The sequence below is a fragment of the Sorex fumeus genome, unplaced genomic scaffold (assembly GCF_029834395.1).
Source record: "Sorex fumeus unplaced genomic scaffold, SorFum_2.1 ptg000086l, whole genome shotgun sequence".
NCBI lineage: Eukaryota > Metazoa > Chordata > Mammalia > Eulipotyphla > Soricidae > Sorex > Sorex fumeus.
The window spans coordinates 30,520,470-30,546,358 of record NW_026606143.1 but is presented as its reverse complement, the minus strand read 5'-3'; the positions used below and the strand labels follow the sequence as shown (position 1 = coordinate 30,546,358).

Genomic DNA, 25,889 nt, shown 5'->3' with positions numbered 1-25,889 from the left:
TTTTAATGATAAAAATTAGTATACTATACCATTTGGCATATGACATTAGAATAATTTCATTAGAACAAAATTTTCAAATAATGTTTCTTTCAAGAAAACATATAATAGAGAAATCACTAAGTCTAAAGAACTGTGTCTGATTTTTATTTCTGTAACTTTCTATCTCGATGACCTTTAGTCTAGTGATTTAACCGTTTTGGTGATTTTTTTCCTTATATGTAAAATGATGTGGATATAGAAGTTTCCTTGTATATTTGTTTATTATCTGCTGGATTTCTTTTAAGTATTTCATTCCTTTTCATTCTCTTTTATTTTTACATCATAAAATAAAAAGTCTGAGTTTTGATATGTGACTTACTTAGACTCAAATTGCAATTGACTTATGTGTGGACCATCCATTGTCTTAGCCCAGAACCAATAATTATATGTCTTTATTTTGTCTCGAGGATAGTAATGGCAATTGTTAAAAAGGAGAATTTATCACTTATGGAATACCTGCTGTATGCTAAAAATTTTACAGGCCATATAAGCACCAATGAACCCTTCAACACCTGAGCAAACTGAGCTAGGCAGTTGTGGAAATTTGTGGAGTGTGTCCTTTCCTGAAATAAATTGAAATAAATTGAAGGATGAGTAAGGTAAAGGTAAAGGCCCTCCCGTTGATCGTCGATTTGCTCGAGCGGGCCCAGTAACGTCTCCATTGGAGACTTTGTTGTTACTGTGTCTGGCATATCCAATACTCTCGGTAGCTTGCCGGGCTCTCCGAGAGGGGCGGAGGAATCGAACTCGGGTTGGCCATGTTGGCCGCTTGTAAGGCGAACGCCCTACCCGCTGTGTGAAGGATGAGTAAAGACAAAGAATGAGAAAATGACGAAGGCATAATCTCTCATATATTAGAAGAAAGTCCTTGCCATGAAGCAACTTTGTTTTATTTATTTATTTATTTATTTATTGGGGTGCCACCTTCAGCAGTGATCAGGTATTAACTCCCAATGATGCTCAGGTCCCATGTGGCAGCAGGGATAGAACCCTGGGCTCCAGCATGCAGAGGGCACCATCCAACCCAGGGAGCTCTCTCCCTAGCCCCGTGGAGCATGATTATTAAGAACATCTGCTTAATGTTCTCTGTAAAAGTCAACATTTCACTATTTGCATTAAAATAGCATACCATACTTTAAAAAGGTAAAGCCGGTACAAACTGAGGGCAAAGTTTCCCGAGAAAACAGCCTATAAAACTATCTGCACATGAATAAGGCAGAAAGCAATAAACAGTCAAGAGATTGCAAAAATTGAAACTGTAGGAAACAAGGTAAATTTTAATGGCACTCAGATATTTAGTAAATTAATAAAAAAGACAATAATTAGTGAAGATAATTTCTGCACAGAATAAATTAGATTAATTCATCTTGAACTAATTGTTAGTTTCTGAGGAAGAAAGCAATAGGAAACAAATATTTTATAGAAGGACTTTCCTATAGAAATAAATTTGGATTACTCATCAAAATCATAAAATATACTAGAATAATAAAATTTTTTTGCAATCCTTATAGGTCTTGGTTTATTTTCATTTTTTAAAAATTTTTATTAGTGAAACACCATGAGGTACAGTTGTAGACTTACAAATTTTTGTGCTTGGATTTCAGTTATACAATGATCAAATACCCATCCCTCCACCAGTGCCTATTTTCCACCACTATTTATAGAATAATAAAAATTTTTAAATATTTTCTTGTAACATTACAAAATTTCCATGCCATTTATCCAGTAGGAGATAAATGAGCGATTTTAATTTCAAAGAAACAGAAATTTGACTCTGTTTAGATGTAAAGTAAAGTAAAGTAAAGTAAAGGCCCTCCCATTGATCATCGATTTGCTCGAGCGGGCCCAGTAATGTCTCCATTGGAGACCTTGTTGTTACTGTGTTTGGCATATCGAATACTCTCGGTAGCTTGCCGGGCTCTCCGAGAGGGGCGAAGGAATCGAACTCGGGTTGGCCATGTTGGCTGCGTGCAAGGCAAACGCCCTACCGCTGTGCTATCGCTCCAAAATCAGAAATTCCAGGAGACAAGAAAACAGATTCTTTGAAGAAAATTAATGACTAAATGTTTATCTATCTAATTCAATTATCAATCACATATGAAAATAATAGTATAAAAGAATTTTCAGTCAGCAGAGTCATTACTATATTATTGTTATTCTCTCCATTTTACAAATGATAAAATTAAAGCCTAGAGAAGTTAAGTGACTTGGGGCTGGAGGAATAGCTCAGCGGGTAGGGCATTTGCCTTGCACGCTGCGACCCGGGTTTGATTCCCAGCATCCCATGTGGTCTCCTGAGAACCTCCAGGAGTAATTCCTGAGTTCAGAGCCAGGAGTAACCCCTGTGCATTGCTGGGTGTGTCCCAAAAAGAAAAAAAAAGTTAAGTGACTTTCCCAAAATGACATAGTAGTGAGGGAATTCAAGACGAAATTTGCACTCAGGTAACATGGTTCCAAAATGTATACTACTGTTCCATCTTGAGAACCTAATCTAAAAATTAATTCTACATAATAATGGGAAGCTGTAGGGATGGTGCAGAGTTCAAAGTTCTTGCCTTGCACACAACCTACCCAGGGACACCACATATGACCCACCACGCCCTGCACATATAAGCTCTGATCAGAGTCAGATGTGAACACCTGAACACCAACTGGAGTGTTTCCTCTGTCCACCCTCCAAAAAATAAACAGTAATAGTTTCTGTAAAAAAAACTTACTGGCACGTTCTTCCCTCCCCATCGAGACTATGAGTTGCCCCACCACGAGCAGTTCTCTGGCATGGCCATGGACCCAGAGGCACACAAACCAATCTCGGAACTATACGGCTTTTGGCAGAAATCCCTCCAGACTTAATTAGTAAAATATCAGAAATACAAAATCTTGCGGCCGATATCACTATCACAGCCACATGACATCATGTGGCCTTCATAACCAGCAATAGAAAGCAAATTATTTCACAATGCCTTTTCAGCAGGTCTGATTGTTGGGGGAAAATTTCAAACAGTAATGGTGCATCTTTTGTCGAAATAATGAATGCAATAAAAGTAGAGAGAGAGTTAAGTGGAAATCATCTGCCTCACAGGTATCGGGAGGGGTGAGATGGGGAGTATATTGGGGTTCTTGGTGGTGGAAAATATGCACTGGTGAAGGGATTGGTGTTTGATCATTGTATGACCGAGACTTAAACCTGAAAGCTTTGTAACTTTTCTCACATTTATTCAATAAGTAAATTTAAAAAATACTTATTGAGGAGCATGAGATAAGACAGGAGTTAGGGTGCACATATGACTGACCTGGGCTCGGTTGTCAGTACCCCCATGGTCCCTTGAGCATATCTGGGTACAGTTCTGGAGGCCTACAGTATTGCTCAGGTGGTGTAGCTATCAGGCAACATGGCTGCCTTGGGCTGTGGCCTTGAAAAAGTTCTTCCAGTTAGCCAAGAGTCACTAGTGAGGCCCCTCTGAACTCCTGAGCACTCCTGGGAAGGTGAAAAAAAAAACTTAAGCAAAGCAGGGATCAGACTCAGTGATAAGGTGCTTGCCTCACATGAGTGAGGCCCTGGGTTCAATAGCCAGCATTGAAAAAAGTATATATTGAGGGTAGTATTATCTGGAATAATTTTAAAATGTGAATAATAGGGTAACGCTTCAGTACACGACAGTGCATTCTAGCCAGGATGTAGGATTTACGATTCAGAGTCACTATTTGAAATTATACTTGCTGCATATATGAATAAGTTATATCTATGAATACACCTATAATATATGCTAATTTAAAAGAAACAATTCCAAATTACAATGCTAAATAAAAACCAGATTTAAACAAAATCATTATAAATGCAGAGTGAATAATCACTCTTGGAAATTGTGAAAAACATTCTGACGAAATGTCCTACACTGTAAAAACAGTGGCTGATTCCTCCTTGCCCTTGCTTTTGTTGTTGCAAGGACCAGGGTGTGCATACATGCTGGGTAATGGTGCTTGCAGAGTCAGGTTGGGGTACCTGCCGAGGGTCGTAGTATCTGCACTCATACTCACTCAGGTTCTTCCACTCCTTACTGTGGCACTTGCACACATTCTGGTTGTTGTGCTGTCTGAGAGCCTGCCTGGAGCCAAGCACATGACAGTGATGCCCACGCAGATCTCCCTGCAGCGCCTGCTGGGAGCCGTGCTCTTTATTTGCAGTGCTCGCCCATAGCTGGTTCTCCTCTGGAGAAGCAACACTTTGGGTTCCTAGTCCACAGAGCTGCCAGGACTGCATTTAGCACATAGACACAGCCCCGGCACTCCAACGCCTAATGTCCGTATATTCTCTTGGGCCTCTGAGCCATCCTTGGGCTCAAAGATCTGTTACTGCTCTTTCAGCTTCCTTCCTAGGGACTGGGAGGCAGGCTAGAGCAGCCTGTGCAAAACTTCATGAATTCCTGGGAACTGCATGGTCGCCGGCACTGTAACTGGGGCCCAATTATCCCTTCAGAGAAAGGCAAATATCTTCCTCATTTTCTTCACTTAGTTTGCATTGCAAAATGAAAAAAGTCTACATCCATTCAATTGCATTTATTGTCTTAATGATGTTTAGTGGAAATTGTGTTCTGCATAGTGAAACAGTCCTAAGGTAAGATTTTCTGACTACCCTTTCTCATCTTTACTTTTCCAAGCATTGTTTATGCTTAAAATTTGAAACATCGTAGGCCTGGACCTCTAAGACGAACAACTTTGTAAATCATGGCACCTTCGTTTAAAAAAAGTAAATATGAAAAACTAAGGGAAAGGGGCTGGAGTGATAGTACAGCAGGTAGGGAGTTTTCTTTGCACCCAGCAGACCCAGGTTCGAGTCCCAGCATCCTATATGCTCCCCCGAGCACCACCAGGAGTAATTCCTGAGTGCATGAGCCAGGAGTAACCCTTGTGCATCGCTGGGTGTGACCCTCCACCAAAAAAAAAAAAAAAACTAAGGGAAAATTCAATTAGCTATAAATAAAATAAAATGGAATTTATCCTCCCCCAAATTAGGAAAGAAGAGCCTCTGGGAGCCAGAAATCCAGGTAGGAAAGGGAGTGTCTGGCTGGTGGCAGCTGAGGATGGTGATCACCATGAATATGAAATGCGAGAGTAGCTAAGAGAAGATTGGACAGCTTGCTTTTCCTTGAAATTTTCTATTACTTGTAATGGAGCGTATTTCAGAGTGCTGCTATCAAGGACAAAGGCGAATCAGCGCCCCCCAAATTGGAGTGCTCGTTGGCTGCAAAGAAATACTATTCCGCTCTCTCTGGTGCTCTCTCTGTGGATTTGGTATTTCCTTCTCAGGCTTTGTTCCTGATTACACCGCCCCTGGCATATTTGAGGCCTTCTGTTTTTGATCTGACAAACCTTTGTTTTATCTAGTGGTAAATCAATGGCAGGGACTGTGGGGTTCTCTTTAGTTCTCTCCCTCCCATCCGCTTTTTCTGGGACCCACCTTGAACTACTGCATTAATTTTGGAGAAGGCACTTAAGAGCGGCCGGTTCAGAATTTGTGCTTTAGCGGATCTTCCCTGCCTCTCTCTGCCCTGCTGCCTGCATTCCTTAGCCTGGAATACCTTTGATAAAGTCGTGATATCCCAGGCCCACCAGAATCATTATAGTCACATGGTCTAAATCCAGTTGTTCCGATTTCAGATGCGCCGTCTTATTTACCAACAGTGTGGTCTTTGTGTACGGCCCTTACTTATACTAGCCCTTTACTCCCATCATTCTTTTTTGGGGGGGTGGAAAAATTATTTATTTTCTAAAACAAAGAGCAGTTTAATGCCAAGCAGCTCTCTTTATAAAGCAGCTCTCTTTATTAACATTTCAGCACTTTAACATTAAGAAAAGCTTCTTTTCCTTTTATAAAACTATTTTTAATGAATCACTGTGAGATACAGTTACAGACTTATAAACTTTCGTGATTACGTTTCAGTCATACAATGATGGAGTACCCATCCCTCCACCAATGCCCATTCTCCAACACCGATGTTCCCAGTACCCCTTCCGCCACCCCCACTCCATCCCCCTCTGCCTTTGTGGCAGGCACATTCCCTTTTACTCTCTCTTTCTCCCCTTTTGGCTGTTAATGGTTTGCAGTTCTGGAAGTAAGTGGCCATCATGTTGGGTCTATAGTCTATTTTCATCATGCATCTCCCATCCCGAGCTAGGCCTCCAAGCATCCTTTGCTTGGTGTTCCCTTCTCTATGCCATCATTCTTTTTTTATGTAGGAGTCCTGCTATTTATTCAGCCACTGATTAGCTGGTTGAATTGGGCATGAACTCCACCTTTTTTTTCCATTTTTTTTACAATTTTATTTATTGAATTACCGTGAAAGCAGTTACAAAGCTTTCGGGTTTAAGTCTCGGTCATACAATGAAACACCTGTACCTTCACCAGTGCCCATTCTCCGCCACCAAAAACCCCAGTATGGGGCTGGAGCGATAGTACAGCGAGTAGGGCGTTTGCCTTGCACGCGGCCAACGTAGGTTCGATTCCCAGCATCCCATATGGTCCCCCGAGCATGGCCAGGAGTAATTCCTGAGTGCATCAACCAGGAGTAACCCCTGCGCATCGCTGGGTGTGACCCAAAAAGGAAAAAAAAAAACCCCAGTATACCCACATCCCACACGCTCCCCCTACCTGTTGGGAGGATGATTTCCACATTACTCTGTCTCTACTTTGATTACATTCAATATTTTGACACCAGACCCATCATTATTATTTGGGATTTTACCCCAACACTCAGATCTGCTGAAAAGGCAACAGGACAATTTGTTTTCTATTGCTGGTTAAGAATAACATATGATGTCGTGTGGCTGCAGTAGTGGCCACGCGATTTTGAAATTCCGAAATTTTAACGCTTAAATTTGGAGGGATTTCTGCCAAAACCTGCTGGGTTCCGAAATTTGCTCCTGATTCTCTTGGGATCATAGCCGTTAAGCAGCTTGATCAGGAGCCAGAAAGGCCGTTTATGTATCCCATCGTTCTTAAGAAAGATATATTGAAGAGTGAATGCAGTGAATGCCTATTATTTTGGTGTTAAAATTATCAGGTAGCTGTGTAGTACTTTACAGTGCCCACGGCATTCTTGGGAATACTGGTCCCCACGCTGCGCCTCTGCTCTTGTCCTTCCTCCTCTCCTCTTCTCTCTCCCACCCTCCTGTTCTTTTCTCAACCTTCTTTCGTGTTTTCACTCCTCTCCTCCTGCTCCTCCTCTCTCCCTCTCTCCTCACGTTTCTGTCCCTCTCTCTTTCCAAGCTACTTTTTCTTTTCCTGCTCCGATGTGATCATGAATTTGGTCTCTTGATCTTGTTAAATATTTCTTTTGATTAATCAACATTTCATGCACTCTCCCTCCCTCCTTTTAAATAGGAGTTCATTACTCCTAAATTTCATCTGAGCTCAGATGAGTGTATCTTCTTTGGTATCTTGATTTCAAGTGGCTAAAACTACAGATATGAGTTAGCTGTAAGAGAAGATCTCAGGAAAAGAAATAAATATCTCATTTGAGACTTTGCCCTGACATCAATATTCTATCATTTATAGAAGCACTGCTTTCCTCTCTAATTGCTCCATGGCTTGAAAATGTAATTTCCAGGGTAGCAGCATGCCCCATATTAAAATAAAAGTGCTTATTGTAACATTTTATCTCTCAAGAGCTCAGACCAGTGGTAATCTAATGACTTTATACAACTAATTTTAAATTGGTCTTCAGAAGGTTCCTTATGCTGTGAAAAGGCATCTTTGGCCACTGTGGGTTTACTCTTCTCTTAAAGTTGTAGTCTTGGGTCAGTGCGAATTGAATTCAGGGGGTCAATTCTTGACATTTATGTTTGAAAGATAGGATTTAAACATGCAAATGATGGCTTGTGTCATTAAAACATAAATTACTTAGACCCAGGGATGGTTTCATAGTCGGTCTAGCTGTCTTGGAAGCATGAGGCTGCATGTCCAATCCCTACACTGCCTTACATGCTGGGTGTCACCCCAGAGGTGCTGCATTGTCATCCCTGGTGCCACAGCAGTGTGAGATATCCTGGGCTGGACAGATAACGCAGGGGTTAAGGCTCTGGCCTTGCATGTAGCCAACCTGGGTTTGATCCATGTCCCCACGTTGTTCCGCTAAGCACCTTTGGGAATGGTTTCGAAGCACAAAGCCAGAAGTAAACCCGGAGCTCTGCTGGATGTGGCCCCCAAAATAAACAAGCAAAACTGTGAGCTCACCCACGCACTGCAACTCAATGTGTTCTAGCAGCACGACTAAAGTTTCTGACCCATCCCAGAAGATCAGAAGTCAAAATGTGTAAGCTCACATTCCTAGTAAGCACTGCAGCCAAATGTGTGAGCATCGCCACCACGTGGGTTTGGATCCCAGTCCTCACACCAAAGGAAGAGTGAAAGATAAAGTTTGAGTTCTTAAACGGACTTTAGATGAGAAGCATTAAGATGCTTCTTTATTTTTATAGTTACTGTAACCCTTCTATTTTTGGCTCCCTTTAGACTTTCCTGTGATAAGGACAAAGAAGCACGTGAACTCTAGTAGTGAAATAGATTTTGATTTTATTTGTTTTGTTTCCATACATGGCATTACTGAATTGTGGCTGTTCCCAGCTTGGTGCTCTGCTCTGAGCAGTGCTCAGTAGCCCATGCAGTGCCAAACCCCAAACGCAAAGCATGCACTCCAGCTCTTGGGGCCCTTTACCTAGCTCAGGCTTTGCTTTTGAATGTTGTATTAGACTCTCTTCAGGCTTAAGATCTTTGAAGTTAATTGCCTTATAAATTTTTGTAACTGTAATTTGACTTATCCACAACCAATACCCAATGTAGTAAAGAAGAAATACAGATAGGGCCAGAGTGATAGTACAGTGGGTAGGGTTGCATGCTGCCAACCCACGTTCAATCCCCAGCATCACATATTGTCCCCTGAGTACTGCCAGGAGTGATCCCTATGTACAGAGCCAGGAGACACCTCTGAGCACCGTCGGGAGTACCTCCCCCAAAAAAACACCTAAATTTAAAAAGAAGAAATCTAGACATTACATGACAGCATTAAAAATAATGTTCTTTTCCGGGACAGAAAGAAAGTAATATACTAAACAGAATGTGGCCACACATGAAGAATTAAAGTAGCCGGGTCTTAGTAATGTCTTACAATTTGAATAGACAGTATGTAATTGAAATATTTATAAATTTGCTCATTGCTCACATTACAAGTACTGAACACGCTCTGCACAAAATGCTTCCATATTCAAACTGACTCTGAATATGAAAGAGTCGGTTCTACAATTCTTATTTTCAAAGAATATTTGGGGGAGGAGAAGTCAAATGAGGCAAAGTAATATAGTAGGAAAAACAGCAATCTGAGAGCAATCTGACCCCATTCCGGCATGTACTGTCTATGAAGAGACTAAATTACCCTCTCTGAATAAGTTGGGAGATTGGAGTATCTAATTTCTAAGGCCTAAATGCCATAATTTTGGGGACTAATTCACAGAAGCAATAGAAAACAATACAGCCACATAACATGATAAATTGAAGGACTTTCCCATCTGTTCCCATTCTTCATGTGATCAAAGGCACTGTAGGTTTGCGGAGCTCTCAAGCGGTGCTCGGCTGAAGACCACTCCAGTTCCTACATAGCTTACTAGGTTAGATAGTTCAGTGCCAGACCCTAGTGATGTGGCAAGCCTGGGGCCACCCAACTCACACTCAGTAATGCTTGGGAGACCAATGCACGCCTAAGCTAAGTCCCCCACTGTGGCATTTTTATAATTAATTTTAATTGAGGTATCATTGGTTATAATAATAATGAAGCTCCAGTCTAGATTTTTTAAAAATATAGTTATCCTTTCTACAAATATAAAGATTTTCTTCAGCATCTTTCAGCCACTCTGGAAACAGAATAACATACTATCTTAAACATGGGAAGTTTAACCTAAACAAATTATTCTATAAAACACTAGGAGTACCTGTACACATGGAAGGAGAAGTTTCTTCTTTGTTTCATTTTTGTTCTGTTTTTCATTTTGTTTTCTTTTGTTGGGCTGGAGTGATAGCACAGCCAGTAGGGCATTTGCCTTGCACGCAGCCAACATGGTCGACCTGAGTTCGATTCCTCCACCCCTCTTGGAGAGCCCGGCAAGCTGCTGAAAGTATCTCGCCCGCACGGCAAAGCCTGGCAAGCTCCCCGTGACATATTCGATATGCCAAACACAGAAACAATTGTCTCAATGGAGATGTTACTGGGACTGCTCGAGCAAATCGATGAACAATGGGAGGACAGTGACAGTGACAGTTTGTTTTGTTGGGGGGGGGAGGGTACCCAGCAGTGCTCAAAGCTTACTCTGCACTCAGGGGTCACCCCTGGCAGGCTCGGGGGACCCTAATGTATGAAGAGAATCCTCTACATACAAGGTAAATGCCTACCCGCTGTACTATAGCTCCAGCCCCTGAAGGAGAATTGTGAAGGATGCTCTCTGGTACTGGAAGAAGGACTCATGGAAGAAGAGTTTGTAGATGGGAACCTTTCCCCGGGTGGATGAGCAGAACTCTTGTAGCAGGTAGCGTTGCACCAAGGGCTGGTCCGCAGTTGTCAGACAAGTAGTAGGCAACAGGCTGCTAGGAGCCAAGCAGGTGACGGTGATGGGAAGGCACAGACAGAAAGTGGAATGCTGCTGCTGTGAGTCTGAGACAGCCGGGAGATTGGATAATGGTCACTGAGCCTAAACTGAAGCCTTAAGATACTGATGGAGAGCATGGGCTGGGCACCCAGCATACCTCCACACACGTCATCCCAGATGGATCACGCAACAGGAGCGAGAAGCAAAGCTCAGCACGAGAACTTGAAAGAGATGCCTCCCTCTCTGCGTTGACTCTACAGCGCCCTCTACTGACCAAACCTTAGCCTTGTCCTCACTGCAAAGCAGAAATGCCACGATCACAAAGTAAGCACTGCATAGTGAATTTGGAGCCGAGAGCCAACCAATCCATGCCTGGCACAGTGAAATTAGTACTTTTCTCTAGAAAATTACCCATGACTGGGTTCTTTACTGTAAGTCAAGACATGGATCCCAGGTCTCTTCTGTTTGTTTTCTGTCTACCCAGTTGTATATATTATGTCTGGATTTCCCAAATGCTCATCCAGTTATAAGGAACCGTTTCATGAAAGTATCGTCCTGATTATGTAGTTTAGTTGAGCAACTGAGAAGCCCAGATCTTTATTATTCTCAGGCCTATAAAAAAGCAGGCACTATAGTAAGTTTCCTCTGTCTGGGGACCCACCGCGGGCATTGTCTGGCTTTCTTTTCTGCATATTAAGAATCAGGAAAATAGAATGGAGACGTCCTCATTCTAGTTCTGGTTTCCTGCTGCGTAGTTCCCTATCAGAAACCATTAGAATAATGGTGGATTCTCTTGTTCCAACGTAAATTCTGACCCAGTAGTCTCAGGAGAAGTACTTGAAAATGTCTTGGGTATATTGTTGCTCATCACTTTTTTTTTGGTTTTAGGGTTTTTGAATTTTGGTTTTGGTTTTGTTGTTGTTTTGGGGGGGTTGGTTTGGTTTGGGGGCCACATCTGGTTTGTACTTAGGGCTTACACTTGGCTCTGTGCTCATGGATCACTCCTGATAGATCACTCCTAGTGGGCTCTGGGGAGGGACCAAATGGGGTCTCAGAGATCGAACCTGAGTCTGCCTTGTCCAAGGCAAGTGCCCTACAAGCTGTACTGTCACTTCAGCCCCATTTCTTGCTCGCCAAAGCAGATACACCTTTAGAAGGATTCCTATCATCATTCTAGATCAGGAATTGACAAACTTGATTGAGCCCTCTTTTCAGAAAAGAAAAAAATAATACTGCCTGTCTCCTTCCTGGAAATCCACGTTCCTCAGGCAAACACACAAAAAGTGTCCCCTTCCCACCACGCCACCTCAGCAATTGTACCTGAAGCTATTGCCAACACAGTTGAATTATTCCAGGTCCCTCAGGGGAATGGAATCACCCAATTTGGAATTTTTTCCAAATAATAGTTTTCGTTGTTTCTTTGTTTGGGAGCCACATCCAGCAGTGCTCGGGGATTACTCCTAGCAGTGCTCAGGGGTCCATATGGGAACAAACCCGGGTCGGCCACATGCAAGGCAAGCACCCCACCCACTGTAGTATCCTCTAGCCCCTAGATATTAATGATTTTTAAAGTACTGTTGCTTCTTTTCTATCATCAGGAACATATGAGGAGCATATTAATGCCATCGATGTCCAGGACAAAGGCAACTAACTCTATTAAAGGAAACTCCTCCCAGGTTGCAAAATCCTCCATTGTAGTATTTGACATTTGTCCATGCAACAGATCCTCAGTGATTATTGAGTAAATAAGTGGCTTAATTCAGAGATGAGGCTTGTAGTAGCTTCTTTTCATTTGGCTCATTATTTTATTGAATCTTTCCCCTACCGTCCGATGTGAGTGCAGAGTTTTGTTTTTGCTTTGGTAGAGTTTGGGGCTACACATGGCTGTATTCAGCACATACTACCGACACAGTGCTCAGGATCTCTATGCTCTGGCAATGCGCTGAGGACCATATGTGGTGCTCGGAATCAACCCCAAGTCAGCTAAATGCAAGGAAATTGCTTTAGCCCCTGCACTGTCTCTCTGGTCCTGATTGCAGAGTTTTGTAACACTTACTGGAATTTCATCCATATGACCATTATCTGCAACTGCAGTTGCTTTTGAGGCTGCTTAAAATTGTTGATCTTTGCTGTATCCAGATACAACTTTTACATTGTGTTAAAATTTACTCTATTATATTAGTTTCACTTACAAACTATTTATTCTTCAGTTCTTACTTTTAAGAGCAAGAAGTTCTAATGTTTGGAAATATGCATATAGAATAATATATTTGATTACTGGTTTAAATTCTGTGAATTTTATTCTTTCAAAGTTACATATCATTGTTCTCTATTTGTCTCTTAGAGAGTCATCATAATTTATTTATTTTATTTATTTTTTTGCTTTTGGGGTCACACCTGGCGATGCACAGGGGTTCCTCCTGGCTCTGCACTCAGGAGTTACTCCTGGCAGTGCTCAGGGGACCATATGGGATGCTGGGAATCGAACCCGGGTCGGCCGTGTGCAAGGCAAACACCCTACCCGCTGTGCTATCTCTCCAGCCCCAAGTCATCATAATTTAAAGCACAAAATTGTTAATCTAGCAGAGATATGGCAAGTACAAGTACTGAGATACTGAGAAACTATTTCCGAATGCAGTTAATATCAATTAGAGTCTTCACTATGTGTAATATTTTATAAAAATAAATCCTCTCCGTTTCACCAAATATCATACTAATTTGCATTGGTATAAATCATAAATCATAACAGTTGCATGATTTTTAATAGTGAATTCTGCAAACAAAACAAATTTAGAAAGCTCTGTCCTCCTGGCTATTTTCATTAGAGTATTATTATATTAATAACTATTTTAATGTGCTTACATTATCAAAATTAAACAGATTACTATTTTGTGTTTTGCTGATAATAAACTTGAATCGTTTAAGCTGTGCTTCGATTGTAGCTTTCACATCTCTGTTGCCATCTTAGAATGTCATTCATCTGCCTTTTGTTTTCTCATATTATCTTGGTTTTTATTCCTTCTATGTGTGTATTTTTTCTTATTCCTTTGTCTATGTATATCTGAAAATAGAATTTTACATTTGCAAATCTTTTTAAACCTTATGAGTCCAATAGTCTTTTCTGCCTCAACTGAATTCCTGATTTACAAAGATCGAATTCATTTTTCAAATTCCCCTTCTCTTCCCCCTTCGCTGCTGCTGTTGTGGAAATAAGTAGAGATTGTACACGCATTTATTGCAGTGATCGCACACATATTGAGGGTCACACTCTTTAGTTGTGGTGCTTGCACGTGTAGGGGGGAGGAGATGGCTGTAGTGCTGTGGAGATGACATATTTCTGTTGTCTTTCTGGGGTTCCAAATAGCAGAGATGCTAGGCTGGTGCCTGGAGCATGTGAGCAGTGCATATAGCCACAGCCTCAGGCGGTCAAGGCAGATGCATTTACCACTGTTTCCTTCCCAGGTCCCCAGACTCCTGCTTTTTAAATAAGGGTGCGTGGTGTGCCCGGGTGCCATTCCTAGTGATACTTGGTCCAGTGGTGTGGGCTTGAGCTGTGGGCCTAACGGTTAGTTGTGCAGGTCAGTAATGTGCTGATTGTGCTGGAAGACAAGGAGCCTCTGGGGCCACATTCTTTGGTGGTGGGGTGAGGGGCAGGAGTAATTCCTGAGTGCAGAGTCAGGAGTAACCCCTGAGCAAAATTGGGTGTGACCCAAAAAGAAAGAAAGAAAAAATGTTTCATGTAATAGCCTATTAACTGCTATTTCATCACTAATCTTTTGTTGCTATGTTAAGTGGCTTATAACAGAATTCAGAAGATCAATTATAATTGACATTTTATGTTCCCTTTAGAGTTATTAAAAGAATATTTGCTAGGCTTTAGTTTCAGGCTCAGTTTTTTCCTTGATTTTAGAGTGAAATGGAATTTAAAATCCGTTGATATCAATCCCGCCATCTTCTGTCTAGAATAGAGTTGTTCATCATTGCCAAAAATTGCTTGAAGTTCTCCCTTAGAGCTGTGTCTTTCACGGGCTCGTATCTACTATATTTTGTCTAAATTGCAAGAACACTTACGGGCTTGCCCCTTATATTTAATTATACCATGTTGTTTAAACATTCCATAAAGCATCCATCTCATATGGAAATATAACTAAAACAGTGCAGAATGCAGTTGATCAAAACCAGAAGTAAAAATTACAAGATCACAGTCAGAGAATATAAACATAATGATTAAGAATCCAAGCTCTTGTTCTACAGAAGCAGTGACCTTTATCTACTTATTTAGTCTTTACCATCTGCTAAATTGCCTGTAATACCAAAGTCTGGAAGTTGTTATAAGAATAAAATAGATCATGAATAAGAAATATATATATAAATATGATTGTGTTAGACACATGGTAGGTGCTCTGTAATACTGATTTTAATAATAAAGAGTGTTTTTCTTACTATAGTAAAATTGTTTCTTTTTCTTGAATGTTCTGTTAAGTAAGAGTTAGATCATTGCAAAATGATAACATGATATCACACATCTCACTAAATGAACAAATTCACTTTTTACAGAAATGTGTTAAGTAACTTCCCTGGAACTTTGTGGTAGTACTCTTAATGTGGTTTCCTGCAGCGGCCTGATGTATGATTCAGTAATGGGTATAGAATTAGCATATAAAGCCAGACCATTTTCTGTCCTTTTCTAATTGGCTAATTTAGTCAAGTGCCAAATGCTGCACAATGAAGATTCTAGTACATTATCTCACAAACAGGCAGCAAAGTTCTAGTGGCATTTTTAAATAAATGTTTTTCTATTGCTCGGGATCTTTATTCAGTTTGCCTTACTGGCAAGGTCTATGTTTTACTCATCTCTTTCTTATATTCCCAGGAGACATAGCACAGAGCAGGCATTTGGCAAACAACATGTAAAATCATCTGGAAAATGATCTCTAGCCTAATATTTTGTATTTAATTGAAATTTTCTTATTTTGTAAAAATGTCTAACGTCTACAATTCCTGCCATATTTCCTTCTATAACACTTCTAATCGCCACCAGTTGCTGAGTAGAAATAGCTACTACTGCTCTTACTGCTGGCTGAATTATATGAGACCCGGAATGCTGAAACACATACATACATTCATTACCTCCCTACTTAAATATTGGACTCTTAAAATACACTTCAATTCATAGAAATCGTAAAGAGTTCTTTATCATGTTTCTACGTAATCCAAGTATGCTACATAGAAATCCTTCTGGATTGGCATTATTATCTCACCCCACCTTGGGATAAAGAAAAATTAAGAATAAAAATACAAGCACAGATAGGAATAAAAGAATACTTAGAAGATTAACTTCTTTCAGACAACAGCAATTTTGAACTGCAGTCAGTTTTTGTATGTTGCTGATGATCTTTTTTCAGAGGAACTGCGCAAATGCAATTCACAGAGACTAGGGTCCCAGGTGGACTCCATCATATGGGAGACCTAACATTACATAGATATGTCAATCCCCTTGTTCCAAAACAATGAACAATACCAAAATGGTGGCAGGAGAGCATAATACTAAGTGTAGGCCCTTGTTTGACTCAACGGGTCACAAATCCGTGAATCTGGCTCTGCTGGGTTCTTTATTTGGGGGGTGAGGGGTACAGACTGCTGCAATTGTTTTTCTATTGACGCTTCTGCTAGGAGCTCGGGGTAAATACGTTCATTGTATCTGAAAGCATCTAGACTTGAACAGACCATCAGAAAGAGTAAAGAGATGTGAATTGTCTATCATGCCTATACGATGCAATAATTGGTCCTTGTAAAAGATGATCAGCATGGTCATGGAATTAAGCATAATGAAGTAATTCATCCCATGAGTAGGGAGTGAGCCCTTCATGGGTAAATAAAGAAATGGCAGGAGAAGCATTTATTTAATATCTGGATAGTACCCATTCGGGGCTTCTTATTTCTGTATTATCCTAATTCGTCAAAAACTCCGACAATTCATGTCTATTGCTCAACTTTTCTGGGAGGAAAGATGCTCAAAGATATAAGTTGCTCACAGTCACTTAGCAATTACCTAGCAGCATGATTGCCCACATCTGTCTTCATACCGCGCCCCTATTCTCGCTGTGGGTATAGGTTTCATACCAGCTAATGTCTGCCTTTAGTGTCTGGTAGCCACAATAGAAGTGCAGATGCAAAAAGCAAGAGTATGATTAGAGAAAGAGAAATTTAGCCTGGCAATTTCTTTCAAGTGTGGAGTCTGAGCCTGGCACCACTGACCCAGTACCGACTCCAGTAAATAAGAAGAGCCTTTATTATCTTGTCTAGGCAGAGTGATTTCCCTCTCCTACAGCAGAGAACCACAGTGGTCACAGAACAAATGTAAAAAGCTGGAGAGAGAGAGAGATCATACTGTGATTGCTACACAGTAATAGCTCCTCTTACATACAGGCCAAAAAAAAAAAAAAGCAAAGCTACAAATGATGGGCACCAGGTTTCAGTAAGTACACTGAGTCGATGAAGCACGTAAGGGCCAGTATATTTTAGGGATATCTATTCCTTGTTTCGTTCACTTTCTTCATTATCTCACCGTGCCTGAGTTTTAATCATACCATTATTTATCTAGCACATCTATTTTAAGTCTGTTTTGTTCTATATTGGCGTGAACTAATGAAAGCACTAGCTTCCTTTCCTCAGTCAAGCCACTCTACTAATTGCTAAAGCTGATTGACAGCAGGGGGATGGGAAAGAATCAGCTAGAGATCATCAGAACGTGGCAGCCGCAATATTGTACACTGCTTAGAGAGTGCTGTCAATACCGCAGTGACGGGGTGCCAAGCACCACTGGTGGGGGTGAACAATTTTCTGGAAAGGTAGAGCTGGAGTGATAAGTACAGTGGGTCGGCACCTGCCTGGAACGTGACTAACCTGGGTTCAGTATCCAGCACCACATACAGACCCCAGCCTCACCAGGAGTGATCCCTGAGTGCAGAGCCGAAACAAACAAACACAAATAATGACCTGGCACAGCAAAGGTGTATAATACATCAAGATATTTTCAATTATTGAACTCGGTTCCATCTGATGGTTGTTATCAAGTCTCAGATTATAATATTGTCTAGAGACAGTCATTTATTTTAGGCATAATGAAAAAAATAATAGAGCCAAAATGTAACCAGTACGTTCTAAAATTTCTTTAGTTGTACTTTTTCTGCTATCCAGCCATACTAAGGACTGAGTCCTGGCTCTGTGTTTAGGGCTCACTCCTGGTGTGGCTAAGAGAACCTTACGCGATGAGGGAAATCATACCCAGGTTGGCTGTGTGCAAGGCAAGCGCCCTACCTGCTGTACTATTGCTCCAGCCCCTCTAAAATTTTCGATAAGTGTAATTCTCCTACTCATAACTGAGAAAATAGGCGTGTTTCATGTCTATGTAATTTTATACATAAATTTTGTTTCTATGTATTTTATGAAGCGAAATGCCACTTACTTTCCTATACTGTGTTTTTGCTTTAATTTTTCCTTTGTTCAAAAAAGGTATGACAAAAGTGATTTATATGTCCCTCACGACATGTTTACCATAATGTTTTTCTTCTTTTTCCTTTCAGTGTAAAACTCTCTCTGGAGTCTGTGACCACATCATATCCTTGTCATCAGACCCTCTGGTTTCACAGTCTGCCCACCTGGAAGTGATTCAGCTGGCAAACGTCAAACCAAGCGAAGGGCTGGTAAGAGAATACATGTTTATCAAAGCTGCCATTAATCTCAGCCAGCTACTGATGTGGGCAACGGGTTCTCTAAGTATGAGAGGAGATAGTTTGATTTCTTTTCCAGAAAAGAGCAGTATGGGATTTTTAAGTTAAATTCTCTGAAGATAAATGAAGGTGAAAGCAAATTTAAAATGGTGATTTCTGAATCATTCTTTTCAGTTTGTAATAGCTTTACTTGCATTTTTAACCTTCTAACATAGTTCCTTAAGTTTTAAGGCATTTTAAGAGGTACCTATTTTAAAGAACCACAGTTATACTTGACCATGAAAGTGGTTGTGTGGTTTGTTTTGCTCTGTTTTCGTTTGTTCTGGCTTTTATAGGTCTTTCTTCCCTTGGGGGGTGAGTAAACCAAACAGACAGTAGTGTCCTTATAACTCACATCCATTATTTCTTCTTAGGATGAGTAAGCAAGTAGATATTGCCCCAAAATAGGCTAACATCTGTGGAATGTCTTTGTATTATGTAATGATAAAGAAGATCATCTTCTGCATTTTGTTAATCTTATTAAAAATTGTGTTGGGGTACTGGAGAGATAGTATAGCAGGTAGGACACTTTCTCCTTTAATGAGGCCTACCCGGGGGTTTGATCCCTTGTACCCCACATGGTCCCCCAAGCCCACCAGGAATGATCCGTGAGTGCAGAGTCAGGAGTAAGCCCTGAGCACCACCAGCTGTTACTCAGAATTTTAAAAACATTGCAATTGTTCTAAATTTAACTCAAAGGAGAGCCTTTTCTTTCATACAACTCTAGAAAGAAGCGTGTAAATTAATATTAATGAGGAAGAGTCAAAAATCAAGAAACTGGCTGGAGAACATCTCACTACACAGCTATTATGTGTTAATTTGGTGCTCTAGTATTCCTACTTCCTCCCTGTACATGAATATCCCAGGGATAACGTTAATCATATTTTAGAAATTAGAAATTTCAGAAACTATTATTAATCATGTACTCAGATAACATATTCTTGGGGGCGGGGCACTGTCTGCTGTGCTCGGGACTTAGTCCTGGCTCTGCACTTAGGTACCACCACTGGCGAGGCCCAGGGGTCCAGGAACCGACCCCAAATTGGCAAGCTGCCTGCCCAATGTGCTGTCACTCCGCCCTTGATAATATGTCCTTTAAGATCTCTATGCTTAACTCTGTATGTGGCTTTTCTTCAGAGAGAGACAGAGACAGAGATAAAGATCTGTTTCAGAGGGCTGTGTTTTTACAGGCCTCCAGTGATTTTTCAGTTTGAAGCCATCTATTCTACCGAATGACCTTTCTTCTACTATTTGGCAAGTTACTTTTGGGAAACTGCAGTTCCCTGTGTTCTGTTCGAAGAGATAAATCATCAGATACCGTCCACAAAAATCAGTGTTGTAACCTCTAAGTATTATATCTAAATTCGATGGATGTTAAGAGGTATTTTCTAACAGGTGTACATTTTTTTTTGAAGAAAGATTTCATTTAAAATTCTGAGTGTTCCCCTCGATAACCTTTAGGAAAAAAACCAGTTTTATTTAAAACATCTTTAAATCTATAGTATTGATGTGTTTCTTTTCTACAGCGCTCCTTTCAGGAGTTTTGAAGGACAAATAGCTGTCTCAGCTTGACTTGCAGAGTAGTAAATTATGGTGGTTTTCCTTTTGTTTGGGATTTTTGGTTTTGTTTTTTGTTGTTATTTGGGGGCGACACCCAGCAGTGTTCGGGGCCTACTCCTGGCTCTGCACCCAGGGATCACTCCTGGCAGGGTTAGGGGGACACTGTGGCATTCTGAGGATTTAACCCAGGTCAGCTCCTTGCAAGGGAAGCACCTTTCCCACTGTACTATCTCTCTGGCCCCCAGAGTAGGGGATTATGATGTAATCTTATATCATTTGATACTGGAAGTCATGACACCTGAATAAAAGGCACTTATATAAAATATAGCTATGGATGTTGGCTAGTGGAAGCAGTAAGTATTTTAAATCTCCTGCAAAATGTTGAGGTCAAAGGGGACCAGACTAGACCATCCATTTTGTTTCATTTTGTGGTGCATGGACTGAGCCCAGGTGTCATGCATGCAGGACATTCACTTGAGTACCGAGTGGCACCCACAGCTCAGTCTAAATCATCTTAAATTTCATCCAGGGGACAGCGGGTAAGGCACCAGCCTTGCATGAGACACACCTGGGTTTCAATCCCTGACACCCCATATTTTCCTGCAAGCCCTACCAGGAGTGATTGGAGCTTCCAGAACTAGGAGTAAGCCCTGAGCACAGCCGGGCATGGACCAAAAATACACACTCACATAAGTTTTATACAGCTTTGTGACTGGTTCTAAGGAAGGTCTTCTTCTGAGAAGAACCTGATTTTTTTTTTACTTTTGGATTGCACCAGGCAATGTACAGGGGTTAATCTTGGCTCTGCACTCAGGAATTACTCCTGGCAGTGCTCAGGGGACCATATTGGATGCTGGGAATCGAACCCGGGTCAGCCACGAGAAGGGAAACGCCCTACTCACTGTACTATTGCTCCAGCCCCCAGAAGCTGATGTTTTTTCCTCTGATTTTCACTTAAGAAAAAGAGAGGAGGAAAAAGATAGAAATGAGTCAAAATAGTGATAATTAATGGATTTTATGAAATCTCGATTTTTTTCTAAATGTAATTGTAGCCTTGAGTAGGATTTCATGTTTTAAACTTGAAAGAGGTAGATTGAGGTTTGACTCTTTGGAATAGTCATGAACAAAAATGCTGATAATTAGATTCATTTCAATAATGTAAGAGATTTGGAAGAGAAAATTAAAGAATTACCTATCATTTGCAGGAATTTTTTCATATAGAGAGTCACTGTCACTATCACTGCCCTCCCCTTGTTCATCGATTTGCTCAAGCAAGCCCAGTAACTTCTCCATTGTGACACTTGTTACTGTGTTGGGCATATTGAATATGTCACGAGTAGCTTGCCAGGCTTTGCTGTGCAGGCAAGATACTCTTGGTAGCTTGCCGGGCTCTCCGAGAGGGGCAGAAGAATCGAACCTGGGTCGGCCGGGTGGGCCAGGTCGGCCGCGTGCAAGGCAAACGCCCTACCTGCTGTGCTATCACCATACAGAGAGTAGATAATAATATTTCTTTATTTTTCAAATGGAAAAATGGAATCACAGGTCTTCACCAGTTTATCTTTTATCAGATTTAAGTAATAACCAGTAAATTAGGATTATCTAACTACATATAAATGAATTATATATGAAACTACATATAAGTGAATTATATATGAACAAAGCTTATTTTTCAATCCACATTTACATTTCTTTTAATCAAATTTTAATTATTTACTATTGTTCAAAGATAATGTAAGATGTGGATTATTACTAACACCTCCATGTGTGTATACATCTCAACACACAAATTACCATCACACTATCAAAATCACCGCTCCACCCTTTCCTGCCCCCCTCCCTTTCCCTTCCCTCTGGTGACCTTCAGTTTTCACAGCCTAGGACAATTTTTATCTCACATTTAAATTTAGAATTGCTGCAGGGAGGTGCGAGAAATTTAAGAGAATGACTTTATAACTACCTAGAAAATGTGTTTTAGAGCAAGATCAACTGCATTTTGTTAGGAAAATGTTTCAAAGGAGGAAAAGTAAGATCTATAATGTTGAATGCTAATAAAGGATATAACAGCTCCTTGTGATTTATATGAAAGGGAAAAGACTAGAAAATTTCCATGAGTTCTGAAAGTTATCATTTTAAGAATCAACCACCTTTAGGTAAGTTAGTTTGTCACATTTGACATCAGTAGTTTTCAGTGGCTTAATTAGTTCAGCAACATCTGCAGAAAATCTTACGCCAGCTTTGCAATAGAACTTCTCACATAGGCAAAATATTCTTCCATTGGTAAGCTAGATAGTTTATCAGCTTTTTCCCTAATTAGTAAAATCTCCTAGGTTTTCTTAGATTTTAAAATCCTGAGCATACGTTCTGCTGGAAATGTGCTTAGTTATGATTAAAATATATGAGGATAGCTTCTAGAATATTTTAGAACAACAATAATTAGCAGAAAATTTAAAAAAAGAAAATGAAAGCTATTGGAACATAAGAAACCTTGATTAGAACCTAGAGATTAGTAGATCAGAAAAGTAAGGGTTTGGGGAACATCCTTGTGGAAGCTTTTTGACCTCAGAGAGTTGTTTTGCTATTTAGGCACTGGGACTTTCTTCAAATGTGACTTATTCCATTGACCTGATTGTAAAGTCGCTTTGGCTCCTGTTGATTCACCTGACATTTGGAGACAATGTGAAGCAAATGTCATGTTGGCAAGCTGGGCAGAAGAAAGGAGCTGTTGGAATCAGTTTCAGAATTAATTTAATTGGTTTTAATTTTCAATAAAAAAAAGAAAAGAAGAGTGAAATTTCTGATGAAATGGGTAGACCAGATTTGTCTCATTTCCAGAGAAAGCCAATTGAATTGCATATCCTCCTGCCATTTTACCCTCCAATAGAGGGAAACAAGTGAACCGTGTGTTGCTTTGGACTCTTCATCACTCAGAAGACTCTAGTTTGAAAATCATCCAAGCTACTTGTTTCTTCTCTTTCTTTTGGTGCCTGACTTGACCACTTATTTTATTATCAGAGGGAGATAAAAAAGAATGAAGAAGCCAGTTCTGATTATAAAGAACAATTATAAGAAGTGATGTACTGAGGTTAGAAATGAAATGTAAGACAAAATAGTCTGTCATTTAAAAATATGCTTTATTTTTTGTCCTATTGCTTGTAAATGTTAAGTTCTTCAAGTTCAACTTTGTGTAAAGCTACATCCTGCTTAAACATTTAAAAATATTTCTATACATCTGAAACACTTAGCTTTAATATAATTATATAATATTGTATGATGAGATTTTCTTTTTATAACTAATAGATACCTGATTTGACTTATAATTGCCAATTTTAAGCTGGCAATTAATTTAATTATTTGAATTATTGTATATTGGCATATACAATAATTATATACACATTTTTATTTTCCAGATCATTACTAGATTATTTTTAAGATCTTTCATTATCCCAATGATAATGTCTTTTCTAAACATTTATCTTAGAATACTAGATTTGTCTATATGATCTAATCATTTATGAAGTGATTTAGAGCTCTTTTTTCCAACACCTTAAAATATAATCAGAATTACAGTGTTGAGAAGAATGTGGATAAAACATAATAATCTACCTCTTCATGTAGTTGTTCGAAGAGATAAGTGATTAAAATAAATTTGAAAAATATTAAATCTAGTTACTCTCTATTACCTCCTTGTTCATTGTACAAAGTAAACTTGTGCTCAAGAGGCCTTAGTTGTTTAAAATTGATGTTAAATAGTGAATGTTTGATTTCATTAGCTATGGATGCCAAATACTATGATCTAATAAGAAAAGTGAGGGTATACAACTCTCCTTTTAATTCATTGAAAACATCAGGACCTTGTGGGATGAGTATGGAATAGAGGACCTTGTAGGATGAGTATGGAATAGGGCTTGAAGCCTGGCTTCATCACCTTGGTCCAACTCCCCAGCATCTCTGTGCCTCAGGTTCTTTCTCTCAAAACCAGAGGTAGTGATAGTTGCTGCCACATAGACTGTTGTGAAATAAATCTAAAATATTTCAAACAGTCCCAGGCAGATTGTGACAAGTAGATCTTAGTAAATGACGCTGAGCAATAGTAATGAAAGATAACTGTTTTGTATGTGGAAGTCATACATATAGTTTCTTTCTCTTTTTAACTTAACCTCTGACAAACCTTAAACTTCTAACAATCCCTGTAAATAAAATGGTATTTAAATATTGCAAATATATTTTAATATTCTTTATTAATTTTATGTCTTCTTAATTCCTGGAGTGGGGAACATGATTGCAAGAATAGTGTCATCTTCTAGCTCCTGTAACAGAACCATTGTATATGTCTTGTTATAAATAATGGAGGGCCCAAGCAATACTACAGTGGGTAGGGGTTTTGCCGGGTTCAATCCCCAGCACCCTGTACCTGAGCACTGCCAGGAGGGATCCCTGAGTGCAGAGCCAGGAGTAAGTCATGAGCACTACTTGGTATGGCACAAAACAAAAAAAAAATGAATAAATACTAACTTCAAAAGTACATATATTATATACTTGTTACCAGTATAGGGTGTTATTATTTGCTAAAGATATGATCATATTCTTGTATGATCATAGCCAATAGCTATTATCCTGTTTATTAATTTTTATTTATACTTCTTTTGAGGTTATCTTATAGAATGAATTTTATTTTGAGAAGCTTATAGTCACAGATAAAGCTTCATCCTTTAGAATTCAGTTCATTTCATTTCACATAAGAGATTCGGGTTCAATCATTCAAAACTGACACTAGCACTTTTTATATAAGGCGTTCCTGGCATGACCTTTAAGAAAGAAAAACTACCCAGTGATTCCTTTTGGGGAGTGGGGAGGAGGTTTACCAAGAAGTAATCAGGAGTCACTCCAGCTAGTTCTAGGGGCTATAATTCATAAAGCCATTTCCCTGTCCCCCAACCCAGTGATTTCTTAATAGTTCCATACCATGACCTTTCCTACTTCTTTTTTCACTTTTTGAAAACAAATGGGGGGCTCACCTGGCAATGCTCAGTGCTTATCTTTTCCCTGCACTTAAGAATTACTCCTTGGGGCTGGAGAGATAGCACAGCGGGTAGGGCGTTTACCTTGCACGTGGCCGACCCAGGTTCGATTCCCAGCATCCCACATGGTCCCCTGAGCACCACCAGGAGTAATTCCTGAGTGCAGAGCCAGGAGTAACCCCCTGTGCATCGCCAGGTGTGACCCAAAAAGCAAAAAAATAAAGAAATTACTCCTGGTGGTATTTGGGAAGTGGGGGAATCGGACCCTGGTTGTCTACATGCAAGTCAAGTGCCCTATCTGCTGTCCTGTCACGCCAGCCTCTAATTTTTATTTATTTTTGATAGATTCTTATTTTATTAAAAAAATTTTATTCTTAAATTTCTTATTTATGTTCATATGAATTTTGAGCTTCCAAGTATATAATTAAGTTAAAGGTACAGAAAATTAACATAGTAATTACTTGCTTTACATAGTGATAAAATATATACCTTTTCTGAATTGATATTCATGGTTACTATAAGAATTCTTATTTCAGAGATAAAGTTCATGAAAATTAGTATAATTTTTAAATCAGTTTTTCAAAATGCAAATCAATGTTATAGGAAAAATTCAGGTATTGGGATGAAGCCCTGAGCACTGCTTTTAAAGTGACAGAATAATTTAGAATTAGAACCAATAATACTGTTTACTGAATTATGTTTTTTTCTGATTTACTTTAATGAAACTATAAAATATTTCAAATGTGAGTACCTTATGTTGATATTTTTCTCTTTTAAATCCAATCACTATACAAAGCATAAAATTTTTATTCTTTAAACTTTTGCAGGTTGACTTTAGGTTGACCTTGCGACCACTCACTACCTGGTGCCG

At 39.8% G+C, this 25,889-nt stretch overlaps 1 protein-coding gene across 5 annotated transcripts in view; it reads left to right on the top strand.

Moving 5' to 3' along the window:
* The window catches only part of CNKSR2 (connector enhancer of kinase suppressor of Ras 2), a 269,910-nt gene that overhangs the window by 95,774 nt on the left and 148,247 nt on the right, over nucleotides 1-25,889 (top strand). For all 5 annotated transcript variants that reach the window (XM_056131329.1, XM_056131328.1, XM_056131327.1 and 2 more), the window contains exon 6: nucleotides 18,255-18,374. In XM_056131329.1, the coding sequence (XP_055987304.1) occupies nucleotides 18,255-18,374 (120 nt within the window). The remainder of the gene's footprint in view (nucleotides 1-18,254; nucleotides 18,375-25,889) is intronic.